Source organism: Myotis nattereri (assembly GCF_964212035.1).
Source record: "Myotis nattereri genome assembly, chromosome: 4".
Taxonomy (NCBI): domain Eukaryota; kingdom Metazoa; phylum Chordata; class Mammalia; order Chiroptera; family Vespertilionidae; genus Myotis; species Myotis nattereri.
Window position 1 is genome coordinate 25,380,313 of NC_138079.1, and position 20,573 is coordinate 25,400,885.

Genomic DNA, 20,573 nt, shown 5'->3' on the forward strand with positions numbered 1-20,573 from the left:
AAGACAACCAACTTGACTGCCTGCATTACAGGATATAAGAAATGGCCTGACCATAGAAAATGAAGGCTTGCAAAGGATTTGAAATCTTTTATTTTTAAAAATCTAAAAGTGATCTCAGTCTCTAAAATGATGAGCTCTTATTTTAATGCATGGTGATTAATGTTTCAACAGGATCATAGGTTAATAGAATAGGGACAGAAAGTGCTAAATATAGAAGATGAGAGAGCGGGAAATACTTCGAAGACTGTTATTTTGCTGGTTTCCTTCCCCACCTCTCTTGGGCTCTAGTAGCAAAAAGAAAATGGGCATTTATTAATAGCCTCTTACTAATTCATGATTTTAGAATCCACATTTGCTCAATAATTCTCATTTTCTATACATCTCTTTCTAGCTCCTTCCCAAGGCACACTATTTCAATTCTACACAATTCAACACAATGCAAGAGACAGCATGTTTCCTTTGATTATGCAAGCAAGGGTGTAGGCCTTAGCTTCTGCAAACCACCATGCTGGAACTTGCTAGGAAAAGTGTGTACTCTGGAGAGAACACAGTTCAAGATCTTAAATCCTCATCCAACATGTTTTGTTACCAAAACACCCAAAGGAGTTTCAATAAAAACAAACAAACAAAAAAAAAAACACCCTATGTCTGGGACCCTAAGAACTTCCATTGAGGTTTTAGAATTTTTAAAGTTGAAGTAAAAGCTGAGACTTATGGAGCAACTCCTTGAGCCTAGTGAGCCCCTCCCGTTTTCTGGTTGCTCCCAGGTTCACTCCTCCCATGAAGCTTCACATTAGGTATGGCCCCATCCAGATATCAAGCCATTAACCACAGAGCAGATCAGCCAATTAACCACACAAGTCCAGAGTCCAGATAGACATGGAGGAGGAAAAAAGGCACCCTTGATGACTTTATTTCCCTTTCTTTCTCACAATTATATATGCGTCAAGTGATACCCGGGAACTTGGCAAGTATAACAACCATAGGAAATACTAATAGATAAGATTTTTGTGCGAAGCACTCTTACATATAGTAACCTCTTTAATAACTACAACAACCCTATGATGGGGCACTGGTGTTAGCAATACTCTATAGGAGGAAAACCAAGGCACCAAGAATGAAAATGAGTTGCCATGGGTTGAGTAAACAGATGGGGGAGAGAGAACCAGAGCTCAGGACAGGGATCTGGCTGGGGGTCTGTGCCAGCCACCACCGCAGTACTCTGCCCTCTAGTTTTACAGAGATGATGAGCCACACCAAGTGGAGCCAGCCCTAGCGTGGCCAAAAGAATGTATGTTTCCAGAACTGGCAGGAGACAAGGGGATTAAATGTGATGTTCTTATTCTCTCCCCCATTGCTATTTTTGTCCATGATTAAGTGTCTAAGTTGTACTCCTCCCCTCAGACACATGTTACAACCATTGCAAAAGGGTATCAGATATACACCAGGCTGCCAGAGCTCCCCTGCACTCAGACACGGTGAACCAATGTAAGCATGGACATGACAGCATGCCCTCTGGGGATATCAAATTTGAGATTATGATCGCTACACACATGGAGCTCTGAAAACCTGTTTTATTTTAAACCTCAAAATAAGCTTAACTGAGCTATGGGCAGAAAGCTAACTGGGGAATAGCCAGGACAGCTGTTTTCCCAGTACGACTTTTCACTTACTTCATTAACCCAGTAGGGGAGAAACCATCGTGGATTTTATTGCCTCTTATTTCTCCAGAAAGACTGAAAATGGTACAAAAATATGCATAACTGTAAAGTGAAAATCAGTAGGCAAAGGAACTGAAAGATTGTGATAGAGTCCTCCCAGAAGTGGAGGACATACCTATAGGCACTTTCCCTGCACTTCTCTTAAAAGATCTGTGAACACGACAAAGACCCAATGGCCTACTACATTGGGTATAGTATAGGGCAGGGGTGGGCAACCCCTGGCATGCGTGCCAAACATGGCACGCCAGTAACTTTTGCTGGCACGCGAAACCCTCTCTTATAATCTTCCATTTACAATTTTTTTTCTTAATATCGACTTTTTTATTTTTCAGATAAATTCAGTGTAGGTGCATTTTAGATAAATAATTTTACATAACAAGTTATCTTAAAGACCACAGACATGGATTGACGAGAGAGGGGAAGAGCGATTTCTATGCCTCTGCCTTAACTCTCCCTGCCTTCCTAGATCCGACCAGTGTTTTGGTTTCATCCACATAACGCTTGTGAATCTTTGTTCTCAGTGATGAATTTTGTTAAGTCTCATAATAGGAGTAGCCTGACAGATGAAAGTAGTAGCATATCTCTGAAGGTCACAAAATATAAACCTGATGTAAATTCTCTGTCATTAGTGATGCAGCAGCAAAAGTTCCACTGATAATATCAAACAGAGTCATAAAGTTTTCTGTCGGACTATCAGTGTACATGTATACATTAAAAAGCAAATGTATTTTTCATCATCATATACTGTGCTTTTGTCACTTGAATGAATTTTATTATTTCTTCAAGGTTCTTTACATACATACACCTTAAGAGATATCAAGTAGGCGTAACATGTTCTCAAAAAATTAGGGTTGGCACGCAGAAGAATTTTGAGTCAGAGATTTTGCTGTTTTTGGCACGCACTCACAAAAAGGTTGCCCACCCCTGGTATAGGGCAATATAGGGTAAGGCTTGATATTGTGCTGGCTTGAACCATGGCAGTCTGCCTCACTTTTTTTTTTTAATGTCAGGGTCTTCATCACTGAGAAGACCTCTGTTAGACACAATGTACTCGGTGCGTAAGTCCCAAAATCTTTTCAAAGACCCATAAAAGTACTTAGATTTCTTGAAAAATTAAAACATCCAAGTTTTTAGGGCCAATGGTTACATACATCTTCATGCTAACACATTTGTAAACTATAATTGTGAATATATTTTTAGGGAGGCAGGAGCATAGGAAAGCCTCTGAGTCACAATGCCATCCTAGGGGCTCATCAGATGCCTGGCATCACCAGGTGAATCCCACACCCCAGAGGACGGCCTTCCTTCAGCTTCAGTGTCCCCCACCTAGGTAGGTGATAGGATTGTGAGATGGCCAACGGCTTCAGATGGTCAGCAGCTGCTCATGAGGCTGTGTCCCTAACCACCGTAAACCCTGAGCCCACAGAGAGACAGGGGCTCTTCTAGAAATAGAACAGCCATCAATTTATTCTTCATTTGCCTTTGAACTCTAACTCTGAGCAAGTTTTAATATAGACTTCTCCACAAAATAGAATCTTTTATAAGAGTGTCAAGGAGAGTATTCATTAAAAAATGTATAAGCTTATAAACTACATTCTTTCCTAGTCTCACTGTTGGCATCATGCATTTTTCTTAAGGCTAAATAAATTGAATAAAGGAATGCCCTCAGACCTTGAATGACACGGCCCTCCTCCCTCTCCTATTCCATTCCCTGTGGACTGAAAGGTGGATGAAGCCACAAGGCACACCCCATGGCTGTTTTCTTCTGGAGTAGTTGAGTTTTCAAAATTCAGAATACAAAGCAAACAGAGTTACTTAAAATAAAATGAACTAAAACATTCAAAACATTGTCAATCTAAATAAATATGTTTATGTACCCTAATCCCTTCTCCTTTTATTCAAAAACTAAATGAAATGTGCTAAATTGCTTTTATTAGTACTAAAATGCCTTTAAAATATGCCTTTAAAAAGATAAAAAAAAATGCCATATAACACAAACCAAATGAAATGTATTAAAATGCCTTTAAAAGGGAGATGTCAAGTATAAACTCCTGTAATGATAATAGGTTCCTATTACTCTCTTTGATCATTTTATCCTTTCTTTTTCAATGCATTTTCTGTTACTTTTGGGTGGCTTCTAATTGCTAGGCCTATTAAATACCCATTGCTTTTATTTATTATGTGACAGCCTCTTTGTTTCTTAGAGGCTTTTTCATGGATCAAGGGATTATCTGTATTTTCATTTTTTTCCATGTGCATTTTTTGCTTTTTGTTAAACAGAACTATTTTTCATTTAGATAGTAAAGAGCACTGTAATGTAAAACACTGCTTTTCTATAAAAAGATATTTAGTGAAGTGCTTTGAAGTCCCAAGACTGCGGGTAGCAACCCATTACTTACTGCTGTGTCTCAGGGGGAGCTCTGGGCCTCTAGCCTACGTTTTCACGTGAACAGCAGTATGAACATTGCACCGCTAGATTCAACTCAATCCCTATCAAAATACCAATAGCATTTTTCATAGAACTAGAACAAATAACCCCAAAAGATTTTAGAAACACAAAGACCAAGAATAGCCGCGACAATCTTGAGGAAGGACAAAGTTGGAGGCCTCACACGACCTGATATTAAACTATACTATAAGGCTATAGTAATTAAAACAGACACATAGATCAATGGAACAAAATAGAGAGCCCAGCCCACTAGTGTTGCTCAATGGTTGAGTGTCTGCCCATGAATAAGGAGATCACCGGTTTAATTCCTGGTCTGGGTTTCAGACTCAATCCCCAGTAGGAGGTATGCCAGAGACAGGTGATTGATGTTTCTCTCTCATCAGTGTTTCTATCTCTGTATTCCTTTCCCTTCCTCTCTCTCTAAAATCAATAAAAACATATTAACAAAAAGAGAGCCCAGAAATAAACCTACACTTATGTGGACAATTATTATATGACAAAGGATGCAAGAATATACAATGGAGGAAAGATAGTCTATTTCATAAACTGCATTGAGAATATTGGATAGATACATGCAAAAGAGTGAAAATGAACCTGCTTACACCATATACAAGAATAAACTCAAAATGAATTAAAGATTTAAATGTAAGACTCAAAACCATAAACCTCCTAGAAGAAAATATAGGCAGTAAACTCTAACACTTCTCTTAGAAATACTTTTTTCTGATATATCTCCTCAGGCAAGGGAAACAAAAGAAAAAATAAAGAATGGAATGACATCAAACTAAACGTTTTTGCACAACAAAGAAAACCATCAACAAAATGAAAAGACTACCTACTGAATGGGAGAACATATTTGCCAATGAGACATCTGATAAGGGGTTAATATGCAAAATGTATAAAGAATGCATAAAACTGAACAACAAAAACCAAACAATCCAATTAAAAAATGGGAGAGGACCTGAATAGACACTTCTCCAAAGAGGACATACAGGTGGCCAACAGACATATGAAAAGATGCTCAATATCAGAGAAAGGCAAATTAAAACCATAATGAGATATCACCTCATGCTTGTTAAAATGGCTATCACCAATAAATCCACAAGAAGTGTTGATGAGGATCTGAAAAAAAAGGGAACCCTCCTACACTGTTGGTAGGAATACAGATTGGTGCTGCCACTCTCAAAAACAGTATAAAGAATCCTCAAAAAATTAAAAACAGAAGTACCTGTACTCCAGCAATTCCACTTCTGTGTATAGATCTGAAGAAACCCAAAATACTATTTCAAAATGATATATGCACTCCTATTATGTTCTTTGCAGCATTTTTTATAATTAGAGGTCCGGTGCATGGAAATTCGTGCACTGGGAGTGGGGTATCCCTCAGTCCAGCCTGACACCTCTCACAGTCCAAGAGCCCTCATGGGATGTCCTACTGATGGCTTAGGTGCGCTCCCCACAGGAGCTCCCTAAGCTGCAGTCTGGCCTCCCTCTGTGGAAGGCGACCAGCTGATCAAGGGAAGGCTACACGCCTATCACACTTCTGCTGCTGCCACTGCCAGCCACTGCAGCTGCCTGAGCCTTGGCCCTCGCAGCCACCACAGCTTGTCTGAGCCTCGGGCCGGCCCTTGCAGCAGCAGCTGCCATCCGCTATCTGCCATACGCAACTTGCCTGAGCCTCAGACAGCCGCTGCGGCTTTTTCTAGAAGGACATCTGGAAGATGTCCACCCTAATTAGCATATTACCCTTTTATTAGTATAGATAATCAAGCTATGGAAACAATCCAAGTGCCCATCAATAGACAAGTGAATAAAAAAGCTGTGATACATATATACAACAAAATATTACTTAGCCAAAGAAAAAGAATAAAATCTTATCATTTGCAACAGCATGGATGGACTGACAGGGTATTATGCTAAGTGAAATAAGTCAGACAGAAAGACAAATACCATATGGTTTCACTTATATGTGGAATCTAAAGAACAAAATTAATGAACAAACAAAATTAAAACAAACCCATAGATACAGAAAACAAGACTGATAGTTCCCCTAAGGAAAAACAATATTCATCTCAAGTGCACATGGAATATTTTTAATATGTACCAAGAATTTTCCAAGAAGAGATATCATAGAGACCCATGTTCTTGGATCATGGTGATTTTAAATTAGAAGTTTATATAACAAATGCATAAATCAAAATCGCCACTTATTTGTTGGATAAAAAGAGCAACTCTAACTTTTGGATTGAAAAGTAAATCATTACATAAATTTGAAAAAAATATTTAAAACAATACCTATCAACACTTGTCATGTACTTGAAGAAAAAATGGATCTTGGAGGGAAATTGGTCATTTTTAAAGTTGAGTTGAATTATCTATGCTCAATTTGGTTTTGCTTGGAGTTACATTTCTCAGAAGCCCTTTCTCTGTATGGCTCTTAGAGTTGAACAGATGAGGAATTTGTGTGGTTCTCACCTAAGGTCTTCACAGTCCGATATGGGCATGCACAGAGCTCCAGGCAGGCTCCAGCTGGCCCTCACTCGCCCCTGCCCCATATCCTGCTCTTCTACCCAAACGCTGCCACTGGTGAACAGAGGCCCAGCAGACTCTTGATGGCAGAAGCTCAGAAGTAATAGCTACACAGAAGCACAGATTCTCAAAGCCCTTTCTTTTGAGCCCCATTTGAGTGCCTGGCCATGATTGTCTTCACAGATTGCTCTCACTTTTTCACTCAAACCAGCACTTTGTGAAGACTTGTTAGTGATTCTGCAAATAATTATTCCCCATTTGAGAAACAGTAGCTGGCTTGTTACTAAACCCCAGAAGGGACTGAATATTGACCATGGATACCAAGTCCCTAGGCCATCTGAGATGTCAGTCATTAACAGAATGTTGTGTAGCCCTCTGGGCAATAAAGCTGGGTATGCACAGAGGCATCTCATACACAAGTGGAGGTAGAATGAAAGAATTAGGGCTCAGATAGGTCTGAAGGCACAAGTAAATTGAATGAGCACATGATACGTAGTCTGTACTCCTGCTACACCGTCTCCTCTTTCTAAACTTGCACCTAGTCTTTGTAGAAAATTGCCTAGGCCTGAGGAAATAAAAATCCAGCTCTGGATTACAGCTGGTTCTGCAGAACACACTAGGGCCACCTTCAAGGAGGCAATTAAAGCACCATAACTCAGAGCCCCTTACATGTGTCATCTTCTGGAGAACCAGTAACCATCCCTAGCAAGCTGATTACAATTGACTTCTTCCATGATGGAAGGTACAGCACTTTGTTCTCACTTGAATTGAACTTTCCTGTCCACAATGCTTCTGTCCAAACCACCATGCGAATTCACTGGTCTTACCTTTTTCTGCATCACCCTAAAGCAGCTTCCTTGATTGAAGGCGGGAATGACCTTCTGAAGACTCAGTTACAAGGCCTGCCTGTGGACAACACCTGGTGGAACTGGGAGAATGACCTCCAGGATGCAGTAGAGGCTCTAGAACAGCAACCAATGCATGTCACTATCCTCCCACAGCCCACGCTCATGGATAGAAAAACAATATAAAGTATAAATTCTCAGCAATGAATCAATATATTCAATATAGATACTATTAAGATCCCAATAGAGTTGTCTTATATGGAGATTGACATAGGTGATTGCAAAGTTTATATGGAAGAATAAAAGAACAATCAAAAAACATTTAAAGGAGTTGCATGTTATTTGCCCTAATTAATATAAATACTTATCATAAAGCTTTAGTAATTATAATCTGTGTGTCTGTGTGTGCAAGTGTGCAGTTTTACCAAGGGAAAAAAAAAAACAAGACAAAACTTGAGCAATGAAACAGAATAGATAGTCCATAAAAAACCATTGATATGTGGGAATTTGGTGTGGAAAAAGGAATAACTAAAATGGATCAGTAAAAATTCATTCTCCACAAAGAAAAAATATGGAAATTGATCTTGATCACAATCTCACACCACATATATATCGGACATATGTGATATGTATATATATATGATATATGTGTGTGATAAAATGAACAAAAAAAGAGAATAATAAACAGCAAGTATGATTTGAAGCTGACTTCTGAGGGTGGGCAGGGGAATGGGATAGGTGCAGCGTGTAGACAGAAATACATTACTGGAAGTACTCTAGGCTGGACTGGTCTCATGAGTGTTTATTTCAGCATGAATATATATATGAGCCAGATAGAGATGAATGAGGATTTGCTCAAGAATAAAAAATTAACCACATTAATCAAATGATAACTTCCATTCTGTTTACCTAAAGTCTAATTCCAAAGATCAGATGTTACGTATGTTTGAACTAACTGCAAGTCAATGATAGGAAAGAATTAGACATTAGATCTGCCATATGTTTGAACTCTATTAACATTTCTTCATTATCTCTTTCATTTGCATTCACCTGATCTCTTTGGTCTCTTAATATTAAACATCAATAGCTTTTTATTGGTCCTAGTAATAAACTAGCCTAAAATGTTGTGTCCCTTATAATGTTTATGGGTCACTAGTAGCTTTAAATCTTAATTATTTTGCCCTCTATTTTTATATAACTGTACAAAATAATACAGGACATTTAAAACACACATACAATCCTGGCTAGGCAGCTCAGTTGGTTGGAACATAGACCTAATATGCCAAGGTTGTCAGTTCAATTCCCAGTCAGGGTACATACAAGAATCAATTAATGAATGCATAAATAAATGGAACAACAAATCTTCTCTCTCTCTCTCTCTCTCTCTCTCTCTCTCTCTCTCTAAATAAATAAATAAATAAATAAAAAAATAAAACACACACATACTAATACTTCATTGGTCTTTTGGGATAAGCACATAGGAATGGAAGCCAGCATCTTTGATCTCTGGCTGGTCCTAGCTCTAATATCTCAACTTCATTGTGTCTGGTAGACAATAAAGGATGTTGGTAGAAATAGGTAGAGCTTCTAATTTGAATATCATGCAGTCAGGGGTCCGCTTACAATAGTGTTGATGCACTATCTTCTGTAGGACAGTGACCCTAGAGACTTGACTTATGTATAGGCTCTTTCAGACAACAATAACCATCTTGAGAAATCTCAGGAACTTCAATGACCTAAAAACAAGTTATTATACTTTATATTTGATGTTTCAAATGCAATAAATTGTTCATATAACATATTGAATTGTGCTAATCATTGAAGATTCCCATTTCAATAACCAAGTCTTTTTAAGTGACTTGGTTTGACTCTAAGATAAAATTGGCCATATGTATCCCTCATAGTCATGGCCCAGGTCTGCATTCTCTTTCTCTCTTGTATTGGCATCATCATTCATTCTAGGACCCTGGGCAAAGTCAGAAAACTGGCTGGCAAAGCTGCTCCCAGTGGTTTTTCAGGCTGAGACTCCTATTACTGTGTCCATCACTCTGTCACCCAAATCTGACTCCTGGGAATGAAAGTGTAAACCCAAGTAAAACAAAGGAACAAAATTAATTATTTGTAACATTGCCAGCAACAGTTGGACTAATGAAGGCTTCATTCGAATCTCTCCTCAGATCCCTTCCTTGTGATTTTTATTATGTCCTTATACAAAGAGGGCATTGAAGCAACATCAGTGAAGTTTTAATTTGGTCAAATGGACCAAACACATGAGCTAATTCAACAACGCTTTCTCTCCCCACAAATGCACCTGGTGGTACAAACCAGAACTGCTAGGTATGTGTCACTTCTCTAGTTTGACACTGAGGAATCACGCGGTAAATATCTTATATAACATCAAAACTAACAAAATTGAAAAATATGAACATCCATATGAGTGTCAACTTGGCAAGAATTTTACTCCTGCAGAATGTTAAATTATGTCAAAATGTGACTTTTAATTAAACAATCTATGCTTCTGTCTCTTTTTTTAAAAACTCGGTTATAAGCACAACATATATCATATAAACAGAAACACATCCCCTCTGCTTTCCTACCCAGGTTTAAAAATCCTAGAACTCAATTAGTTTTCAATGAGAAATACAGCTACAGGAGACCCTGACAGGAAAACCCCCAAGGTACAAATGTAAGAAGAATAACCTACATTTTGGGGGTACAGTAGGTGTCCATCACTGTGCTAAGTGCTTCCATGATCTATCTCAATTCCCAACAGAGCTCCCTGATCCTAGTGATCTCACTCATTTTACTTCACAGGTGAAGCAGCTGAGGCTAGGGCAGATACATTAATATGTCAGGAACACACATTAAGTGGCAAAATTGAGACTTGGATCCAGATCTATCAGCAAAGTTTTGTGCTCTTAATCAGTAGGCCACACGCTGGAAAAGACAGCTGCTGGGGAAAACATACCTACACCATAAATTACAAGTGTTAATTAAGCACCTGTGAAATGGTTAGTGCTGTGTTAAATATGGGGAGTGCTACACTTCTTCCCTTAAGAACTAACAATTAGTTGAGGAGACGAGACGGATTTACAAAACTACCCTGCACGTCAGATGACAGTAATGTAGTGGTTGATTCCATATAGTTCATAAGCTTTGCAGATGTCAGAGGCGAAACCAATGCAGACAGGGTGCTCAGCCAAGGCTGCACTGTGTCAGCTCTAGAACTTGATCTTGTGCCCATGCCAATATCAAGTTCTAGAAAGGATGAGTGTAGCAGTAGGTTGGATACAAATACCTGGCTTTGGCCAACAGTTACTGATCAAACATACCAATTAGTACAACCATAAACACCTTTAACGGAGCAATAGATCAGCTCTAACTGTGCTGTTATCTCTTAAATAGAATGTTTGATTTAAAAATATCAGTGAGTTGCACAAACAGTTCAATTGAAATGGATTTTACATGCCGCAGTCTTTATGCCAGGGACTGCTCAGACAATAGAGGCAAAGCCACAAACGGATACTCTGCCTAATGGGGAAGACACTGGGAATATTCAGCAAAATGAAAACAAATGATGCCCCACCTCAGTGAGTTCATTGTGAGGAAGCATCTCTACCCAGTTTTTTTTTTAACATTCAAGAGAATAAAATGGACAATGACTCCCTTACACAGAATGAAGGTTGAGGATGTCCACATCATTATGCAATTTCAACAAGAAAACTGATTTTGTGCCAGGGCCAGAGATGGGCATTCTAGACCTGCCGTGAGCTCTAGAAAAGTTCACCCAGGAAAAGTCAAACGTGCTACACCCGGTGCCATCATCGCTGGTGCCATCACTGCCACCGCCATGGCATGACCATGAAGAAATGAGCTCACCTCTTTTGGTCTCAGTTTCCTCATCTGTAGAATGAGAGCCATTCTAGCCCTAACACTGTGTGGCTATGTGTTCTTCCATAGCAATAGGGAAAATGCAGATACAGAAGACCCACTAAGAACAATAGTTCCCGGGGGCATAGTCTGTGTCAGACATTATTCTAAGTGCCTCACATGTACTAATTTGGACCATCACATTAGAAGACAGGTATCATTGCATTTACAAACAAGACAACTGGGGCATACAGAGCTTAAACAATTTCTCCAAGATCACAGAAAGGGACAAAGCCAAAATGCCACGCAGATAGATGCTCTTAACCATTACAGTTTCTGCCTTTGTTAAATGAAGAAAGCAAGGTACTTTAATTATGCACTTTAATATCCACAGGATGCTTCCAAAGTTCTTTCTTGCTAGCCCTCTAAATTGCAATCACCTTTCTGCAGAAAATTAGTTTTCCTTTTCTTTTGTTTATACCACAAGTTAAAGTAAAAATAAAAACTAATGAATTACTGGTTGTAAATTACAAATACCTGTCAACTAAGATTTTCCTGAATGTATATAAATGCTCAAAAAAGAGGTATCTTTAGCTACCTCTACTCCAATCCCTAAGAACAGGCACTATTGCCTTCATCCCCAGAATTATGGGACTAGAGAAAGTATGCATAGACTCTCCTGCTCCTTAGGAGATGACAGGCATATTTACCTGCCTTCTCCAGTGTTCCACCTCCCAAAAAAGGGCTGAAGGATTGACTTCTTCCCATTGGCATCCTTCAACTGAGGCTACTGAAATGTTGTCTGCAATAATAAAGCCAAGTTCATCCTAGAGTGATTGGGTTGGTTGGTTGGTAGGTTTGGGAAGAATTAGGATTCTTTCTCTATGTATAAACAAAAGAAACACTGATTTATCAGCCTCTAGAAAAACACCAGATACTGGAAATTTTATTTGTAATAAAAAGTACTTATGGTTATCATTGTAAAGATTTTACACTAAATCACAGTAAAAGCGAAGAAAGCAGATCATTTCTCAGTGAAAATCATTATTTATTCAAAGTACATACATATTTCATAAAAGTATACTAGTATACCCATATGGCTTTCAGCATCATACCAAAAAACACCCAGAAATCTATTATATTGAGGTATCTGGCCTCTTAAAACTTATGGGAATAAAATTTTTCCATTCTAGTTGAAATATTGACTATTTCTAGTTACAAATTTTAGCCAAAACAAACCTGGCTAGAGCCAGCTGGTATTGTGACAAACAAACAAATAAAAAATTAAACCTTTCCTAACAATGACTGGCAAATTTTGAGAAAAGCTACCTGATTCGGAACATAATAAAAGAGGGAGGATTTACTTCTGAGAAAGGATTTTCTTACATTTCATAATAAGAACCAGCCATAGAAAACAAGACTTAGACTACTTAAGGTTTGGTCATATTAATTCCCAGTTTTCCAAGGCTAGGGGCAAAGTTTATTTTGCTCATCATATCCAGTACTACCATTAAAAATTTCCATGATAAGCAATGGAAAATATTCTCATATTATTAAACAGAATATTAAAATTCTAGACATGCTATCATGGGTTCTATTAACTTTGTTTCATGTCTAGATAATTCTTAACAAATATGGAGTTAAACCTACTTAATAGCTTTTTATGTGGCAAATAATTAAGCAAGATGGTGAAGTTTCAATTCAGAACTTATTTTTACAGTATAATACAAATACTTTGAGGATTAACTTTATGATGCAGAATCATGGATTGACCATAGATTGAATTTAAGTGAAACTAGGTTCTGAATAATGTCAGGTAGAGAAATACAAAATCAAGGCAATGCCTACTTTTTCCTTTTTAGTAGATATTTCCAACCGCTTTGTACAAAGGCAATTAAATATAGCAAAAAAAAAAAAAATCACTGTGTTCTGGAATGATGCTAAGATCATTTTGCAATCCAAATGTTCTCAGATCTATGGATGTGCATCAAGAATACTGCCAGACTTTTTCTACTACAAGAACTGATGGAAATCAAAATCAGGCAGATTCATGGGAAAGAAGGAATCTATCCAAGATTTCAGGCAGCAAAAATAGATCTGCTGAACTCCTGAATTACATCACAGCCTAGCTATTCTAGTACAGTGCTGGAAGGTGGACACCTGGGCCAGCCCCAAGCAGCTGTTTCGATCTCCTGAATAGATCTCTCAGAAGCCAGGCTCTGATCAGCCTGCAAAAGTTAACTCAACCCTATCCATGCAAACACTGCTCTATGTTAACACCATCCCATCTTCCAATGGTCCTATACCAACCATCTTTGACTATCTGGATGGAGAACATATTTTTGGAAAGAGAAACTGCTGTTTATGACATCACTAAAAGCAAAAGAGAAATAAACTGTTAGGAGCTCAGAACTACCCCAGTCCCTCCTGAGGTCCAGTTTCAGAAGATGTGCGCATTCCTCCAGGGTTTCCCACTTTCCCCTTGGCCTGCAGCCCGAGTTCCCACCTGAAGTTAGCCTTCCCGCCACCCTCCCAAAATCTGGAATGTTTCTGTGCAGTTTGTCACCTCGAAGGATTTACACAGTAGTCAGACCATGGACCAGGTACAGCAAAAGAATGGGATCCATCTGGACCTCCGCCTGGGCTACAGCCATGCCATGGGAAGTGCCCATTTAGTGCTGAAAATGATTTAGCTGAATGGCAGGAAAGTGTGAAAATAATTGATTGATCAAGGAAAAGTAAAATCGCCTGTGTAAACTTTGCAAAAGGAGACCACTCAAGCATTTGCACCACTTGAAACTGAACATGACGGAATTGTGTAAAGAACCACAAATACAAAGATCAAGAGGTCAGGGAAGGGTGCTTTCAGCTCGACTCCACCGAATCTCTGACTGACCCATTCTGGAACATCTATACGAAGGAGGTCAAATAAATTAGAGATCTATGTCATAGCAAAAACAAACAAACAAACAGAAGTATGAACTCCCCAGTTGTCTTTAAATATATTAATGGTGCTATAAATAGGCCATCACCTGCTCCTCCTTTTCCACTTGGAAGAGAACAAGCCAGAACAGGTTTGCATTACAGCTTCAACAGAATCACCAGCAGCTATGTCCTGGCAAAACAGATTTCCAGAGGAAATCTGACGTGTTTTCTTCCCTGAAAGTTCTGGAACAAAAAGGAGATGCTTTTAGAAATGCTGCCTGCCAATGAGGGTGTCTCTCTCCGAGTCCTTTTTGGCCCTAAAAGTGGTGAAGAGAGATAATGATGCCACTCCAGGGAGCACTGGAGGCTGTGCTGGTTATAAGGCTGTGAGACCTGCTTGAACCCACACCCAGGACGCAGGATCAAAGGGCGCTCCCTGCTCTCTGCTTTATGGGTAAGTACTAGCCAGCTGTGATATGTGGCATCATGATCTCTCCTACACTCTGTTTTTAATTTTGACCTCCCTGGATTTCAGCAGAAGACAGCACCCCTTCACCAGTGTGTGGGGGAAAAAGAAAACTCTAATTTGAAAGAACCCTATGATGGCAAGTTTTCCAATGCATAACGTTTGAGCACCATCTGGCTCAGGATATCAGAAGCAAACTGCCAAGTACCAAAGACAGCTATTTTGCACACTGGGTGAAACATGCACAAACATCTACTTCTTTGCTCAGTGGACACAAATGTGGTGCATATTTATAGTCTAAGCTATATACTGTATGTATATATATAAACACTTAGTGAAGACATCCCCAGATCAACCACTGCCCCCAAAATATCTCACTGGGTAATCGATGCCTAGCACAAACATATTGAAGGAGCTGCAAAAGTTTGAACCACACAAACAGAAGGATCAGTGACAGGAAGTTTACCGCCATCTACAGATTTTCCCTCGCTGCTCAAGGGAATGAGCCAAGGCTTTCTGCTTGAAAAAGACAAATTGGCGAAATTGACATCAGCCTTTGGGCCGCATGGTGCTCCTCGTAATGAAATCCACGTTAACAAGCGCTAGTGCACCTACGGCTCTGGAAATGGGAACGCGGCTCGCCTGATACTTACAGGCTCAGAGGATGCAGAGTCACAACCGGTCAACACCCCATCCCTGTCTGTCTAGGGGACTAAATACATACAGTTTTAAAGGCAAAGATGTACGATAATATATTTAAAAACAAAACACTTTCCTCCTTATTAACCACCTTCTCAAGGCAGGCTTTTTACAAAGTTAAGTGACACCAATTCAAACTGAAACAGCAGCTCAGGAGGCAGGCAGTGGCCCCGGAAGCGGGCTGGTTCCGAGAGGGACGCATCGGAGCGGGGGTGGCAGGCAGCAGCCCCGGCGTGGAGTGCAGCGGAGTTTGCCTGCGGGTTCGCGGGGAGGGGAAACGCACGCGCCCGCGGTCCACCCGGGGAACACCCTGGCAACTTTATTTTGGGCAGAACCGTCCAAGGAAACTTTTTCTCGTGCCCGCAGCCCTAGCCAGAGCCAGGCCGGCCGCGGGCAGGCAGGAGGGGCAGGGAGCTGAGAGGGAAGGGCGGCCGGGCGGGCTGCGTCCCTCTCCGCTCGGGACCAGGAATGCGCGGGGCAGGTCCCGGGGGAAGCCACTCACCAGCTGGAGCGCGAAGAAGACGGCGAGCAGGGCGACACAGGCGCCCATGACGATGAGCAGCAGGAAGACGATGAGCGGGTGCTGCTGGCTCATGCAGTAGTAGGACTCGTACAGCCAGTCCCGGGACCGCTGCAGCCCGTCGCCGTCGCCGCCGCCGCCCGCGGCCGCCGCCGCCACCGCCTCGGCGCGGTCCCGCAGGTAGCGGCGGCGCCGCATCGCCTCCTGCCACATCGGGGCGGCTCGCGGGGCGCCGGCCGAGCGAGCCCGGCCCGGGCTGCGCCGCCCGCTCGCCCGCCGCCGCCCGCTGCCCACTCCTGCGCCGCCTTGGCCGCGCCGCCGCCCGCGCCCCGAGCTGCGCGCCGGAGCCTCGGCGCGGGCGGAGCTCGGCGCCCCGCGTTGGGCGCTGGCGTGCGGGCGAGGGCCGGGTGGCGGCCTCGGGGGCAGCTCCTGACGCCGCCGCTGCCGCCACCGCGCGGGAGGTAGCGGGTGCGACCGGGGGCCCTCGGCCCGCCTCTCCTCACCCCTTGCGGCGCAGCCTGGCCTCCGCGCACCGCCCCCCGACGGCCGGGCAGTGTGTAGGGGAGGCCGGGGGCTGGCGGAGGGGAGGAGTGCGGGGAGGGGGGAGGAGGAGGTTGGCACCGGCCGCGCCCCACCCGGGTGTCCCCTCCTTCCGCCCTCCCACACTCAGCCACAGCGCGGTCCACCTCCTTCCCGCTACCTCAGGGCTCAGCCTAGGGGTTCCCTCTCCCTGCCCCCACCCCCCCCCCCACTGCGCTCAGAGCACTGCGTGGGCGCCTGGCCTCCTCTCCACTAGCTCCCAGCGCCACGGGGCGGGGTGTTCCCACCCGCCGGTGCCCCCAGCCTCTCGGCGGGCTGCGCGGGTGGAGAGGCGCTCCCAATCTTCCCCGCCATCAGGGAGGAGACCCATCCTAGAGTAGCCCCTACTCAGAGGAGCGCGGGGACTCCTCCTCTTCACTATCTGGGGGCACGGAAGAGGGTTCTACTACCCTGCCCCCCGCCCTCCTAGTGGGTAGGAGTTTCCCACCCACCTCTTCTGTCTCAACACTGTGGGGTGGGCTTCCCGCGCTGCCACAGGGGGCAGGGGGACTTATCTGCGGGGAAGGGAAGGGGCTGGGGCCCTAGGAGTCCTAGGAGAACAGCCCCCAAATGCGCCACGGGGAGGTGAGGCGGCGGTGAGGGAGCGCAGGACCTTGCCGCGTCCTGGGGAGGCAGCCACACTCGCGTCCTGCACTTTTCAGCTAAAGCCACACTTTGGAGGTGCCGGGTGGGCTAGGGTTTTCTGTATCGGAGGCATAGGGGGAGCTCTCTGGCCGCCACGGTCCGTGGAACCCCTTCGGACCGGCGGGAACGGCTCGGAGCGTGGCTGGGCTCGGGTCGGGCGGGCTCTGGGATTCGCCCCGTCCACACCACCTGGAGCGACTGGACCTGCAGTGGGGAGGGGCAGCATCCCCCCTGCACACTCCTGGGATAGAGACCACTGGCCCCGAGCGAGGGGTGACAGGGGATCTCATCGCCGCTCTTCCGAAGGAGCCCATCCTTCTGGAGGATGGATGTTTCATACTCAGTGTTGTCTGACCTGAAGACCCGCCAATCTCGCCTCCTCCCAAAGCCTAAGGAATGCAAGGCACAGCGACCCTCCCCTTTCCTGCCACGACAAACAGCCCAGGGGGAGTTCCTAGGCACCTGTGGTCGCCCCCTGCAGACCCCCAGCGCTCAGGACTCTGAGTGCTAGCACACCTACTGCCACCTATTCCAGAGCTGCCCGGTGGCCGCCCAGGTTGTCCTGTCTTTCTCGCCGAGCAGGGATATCTGATCTGGGTAGCTGTGTGCCCGTGGCCAGTACCCAGGCCACTGGGGGAGAGGGAACTGCGAGCCTTCCAGGGAGGTATTTTTAGCAGCAGTTAATGTCTGTTCTGCCCAAGGGTTATGACCAGAGAAAGGCACACCCGTGGAGGTGAGGGAGAGTAGGGCGGAAACAGAAGAGGGCTGTGCTCAGGAGCGTGCCATGGTCCTGCCCCACCTGGTCCAAGACCTTACCTCCTGCCCAAGACCTGAAGAGGAGAAATGGGGGGAGGAAATGGGTGGCAGAAGGTCCCCCCAATGCCTCCCACAGCCCATGTTCCCACTCCCTACCCAATCCTAGTGGTAGAATGAAACTAATCTGTTGGGTTGCCTGAAGCTTTTGGACAACCCTTGCTTGCCTTTCCTTTTACACCATCCCAGACTATCAACTGTAACCAGGAAATCTAATCTCAGCCTTTCCTGCTGGTCTAAACTCACCCACTGGGCTCAATTCTTTCTTTTGGGCCAGGGGATTCTAGGAGTTTGGTGGTTCTGAGAGCAAGCTGCAAAGACAAATCACACTTAGAAACTTCCAGAACCTACTCTCACCTAAGAAAGCACAGTTGAGTGGGAAGTTGGCCATACTTTCTCTTTAGTGTGGATTCTCTTTATTTCTTCAGCTCTGCCCAAGGTCTTCCTGGGTTTGATAAACCAACATTAATTTTAGACTGAAATAAAGAATATAAAGAAACCACTTATTTGAGGAAATAGAGCTCCAATTCAGGAGGCTCAGATTCAGGCAACAACCTAAATTGTGTTTCCCCAGACAAAGGGGAAGCTGGCTTCTGCTGGCCCAGGTTTCCAATTATCCAAATCTGTACTTCTGATTGGTCTGACTCTCACAGTCCTGACTGGTCAGCATTATATTTGGTTGTCATGGGACTGTTCTCATTGGGCAGGCAGGTCATAGTCCATTGGTCCAAAGAGGAAACCAGAAAGCTCTTTACTAGTATAGTAGTTTTCAGTGAGGGAAAATGAGCAGGGCATGGTGCAGAAGTCAGGAATTCTGTCTGAAGTTCTTTCCTGGAATGTGGGAGAAGACCCTGTCAGCAAATGGCTGCTACTTTTATTATTCATAACATTTGGGTCCTGAGTAGACTATCTGGATAAATTCCTTCTCCTGGCACATAACAAATGAATCTTTCTTCTCGGAGTCCATAGTTTGGGCAGAACTAAACATTTCCAGTCCTTTCCTGTTGGAACAACATACTTCTTCTCTCCAATTCTTGCTGCTTCTTCATCCCTTGTATTGATAAATGTCTGCTTTCTCCTAGTCAAGAAGGAAGAAAAAGTAAATAATCTGTAATTTAGGTGCCTGGAAAAAAGAAATGAAAGACTTGTGAGGGAAAAGTAAAGGTTTAATTAATTATTTGCTCTTTTGTTCTAGTGGGGAAGTTGGGTATTTTTAACAACCAGTATCTATACCATATGTATATGCACCACATATTAAAGGGGTTGTTGTAAGACTTTCAGGGAATTTTGTAAATGCAGGGGCAACCTATAATTAGAGAGACTCTGAACAGAGATAATTTAACCCTATGACCTTTTTATCACCTATTCTTTCATTAGTTCATTCAACAAATATTTATTTTTTACTGTCATGTGCCAGATGTTGAGGGGGGAGGGGGAAAAGTACCTATTGTGGGACCCTCGTAGGAATTTCCAATGTACCACATTGAAAAAGAATCCTACAAAAAACAAAACAAAAATCAACATTCATTCCCATCTTCCTCCAACAATGTAAATCTCACCATCATAGGAAAAAAGTTCATGGAAGGGATATAATATAAAAATCAAGGATATGTCAGGCTTCCCTAAGGTTTTGTTGGTTGTCGGTTTTAGCTCTGGTGCTTATTTTTATAGGGACCTCTATTGTTACATTATGTTTAATACAAAATAAAATGTGAATCAGCACCATCATTACAATTATTCTATCAGTGTGTTTTAACTAATTGTATCAAGTATGCCTTTGTAAAATACCAAAAAAAGTGTCTATATGAAAGAAAAAAGTAATAACCCAGAAGCAGCATGAGGTAGAATGAAAATAATGTCCTTTGGTACAGAGCCAGGAGTGTGAAATGCAGACCCCTGCAACTAAAGGGGGCCCCAAGGTGCCATCTACTTCATTTCCATGTCTTCGGGGTAGCAGGGATGTATGCCAATGGTGAGGCATGAAGGGGTTCCCATAAATGTATTCCATATCAACTTATCTGTGACAAAATGCACAAAGACACCAACTGTGGAAGCTCTAACTGGGCCTAAGGGAGAGAGAGAGAGAGAGAGAGGAGAGAGAGAGAGAGAGAGAGAGAGAGAGAGAGAGAGAGAGAGAGAGGAGAGAGAGAGAGAGAGAGAGAGAGAGAGAGAGAGAGAGAGAGAGAGAGAAAGAGCATTGGGAAGACTTCATCTTTTCCCTGCAACACTAGAGGGCAGCCCTTCATCCTGGGAACCCAGCAGGCAGGCAGGTATATATACATGGGTGTGTGACTTGTGCTATTGCACAGCGCTCCACACTTGGTTTAAGGGTCTGCCGTCACCATCCAGAAATTCTTGGTAATTTTTTACCAAGAAGTCACACATTTTCATTTTGCCCTGGGCCCTGCAAATTAGAGAGCCGATCCTGCCAGTTGGTGACACTAAACAGTCCTCCCATCTTTGCCTGCATTCAGAACCTCTGGGATGCAGGCTTGAGGACAACCAGGCAGGG

The 20,573-nt window shown here is 43.1% G+C and overlaps 1 protein-coding gene across 1 annotated transcript in view; it reads right to left on the reverse strand.

Annotated features, from left to right (window-relative positions):
• The window catches only part of ADCY2 (adenylate cyclase 2), a gene marked incomplete at its 5' end in the record, with an annotated part of 280,603 nt that extends 264,366 nt beyond the window's left edge, over positions 1 to 16,237 (reverse strand). The window contains one exon of the mRNA XM_081088883.1: positions 16,007 to 16,237. Within this exon, the coding sequence (XP_080945009.1) occupies positions 16,007 to 16,237 (231 nt within the window). The remainder of the gene's footprint in view (positions 1 to 16,006) is intronic.
• Between the last annotated feature and the right edge of the window lie 4,336 nt (positions 16,238 to 20,573).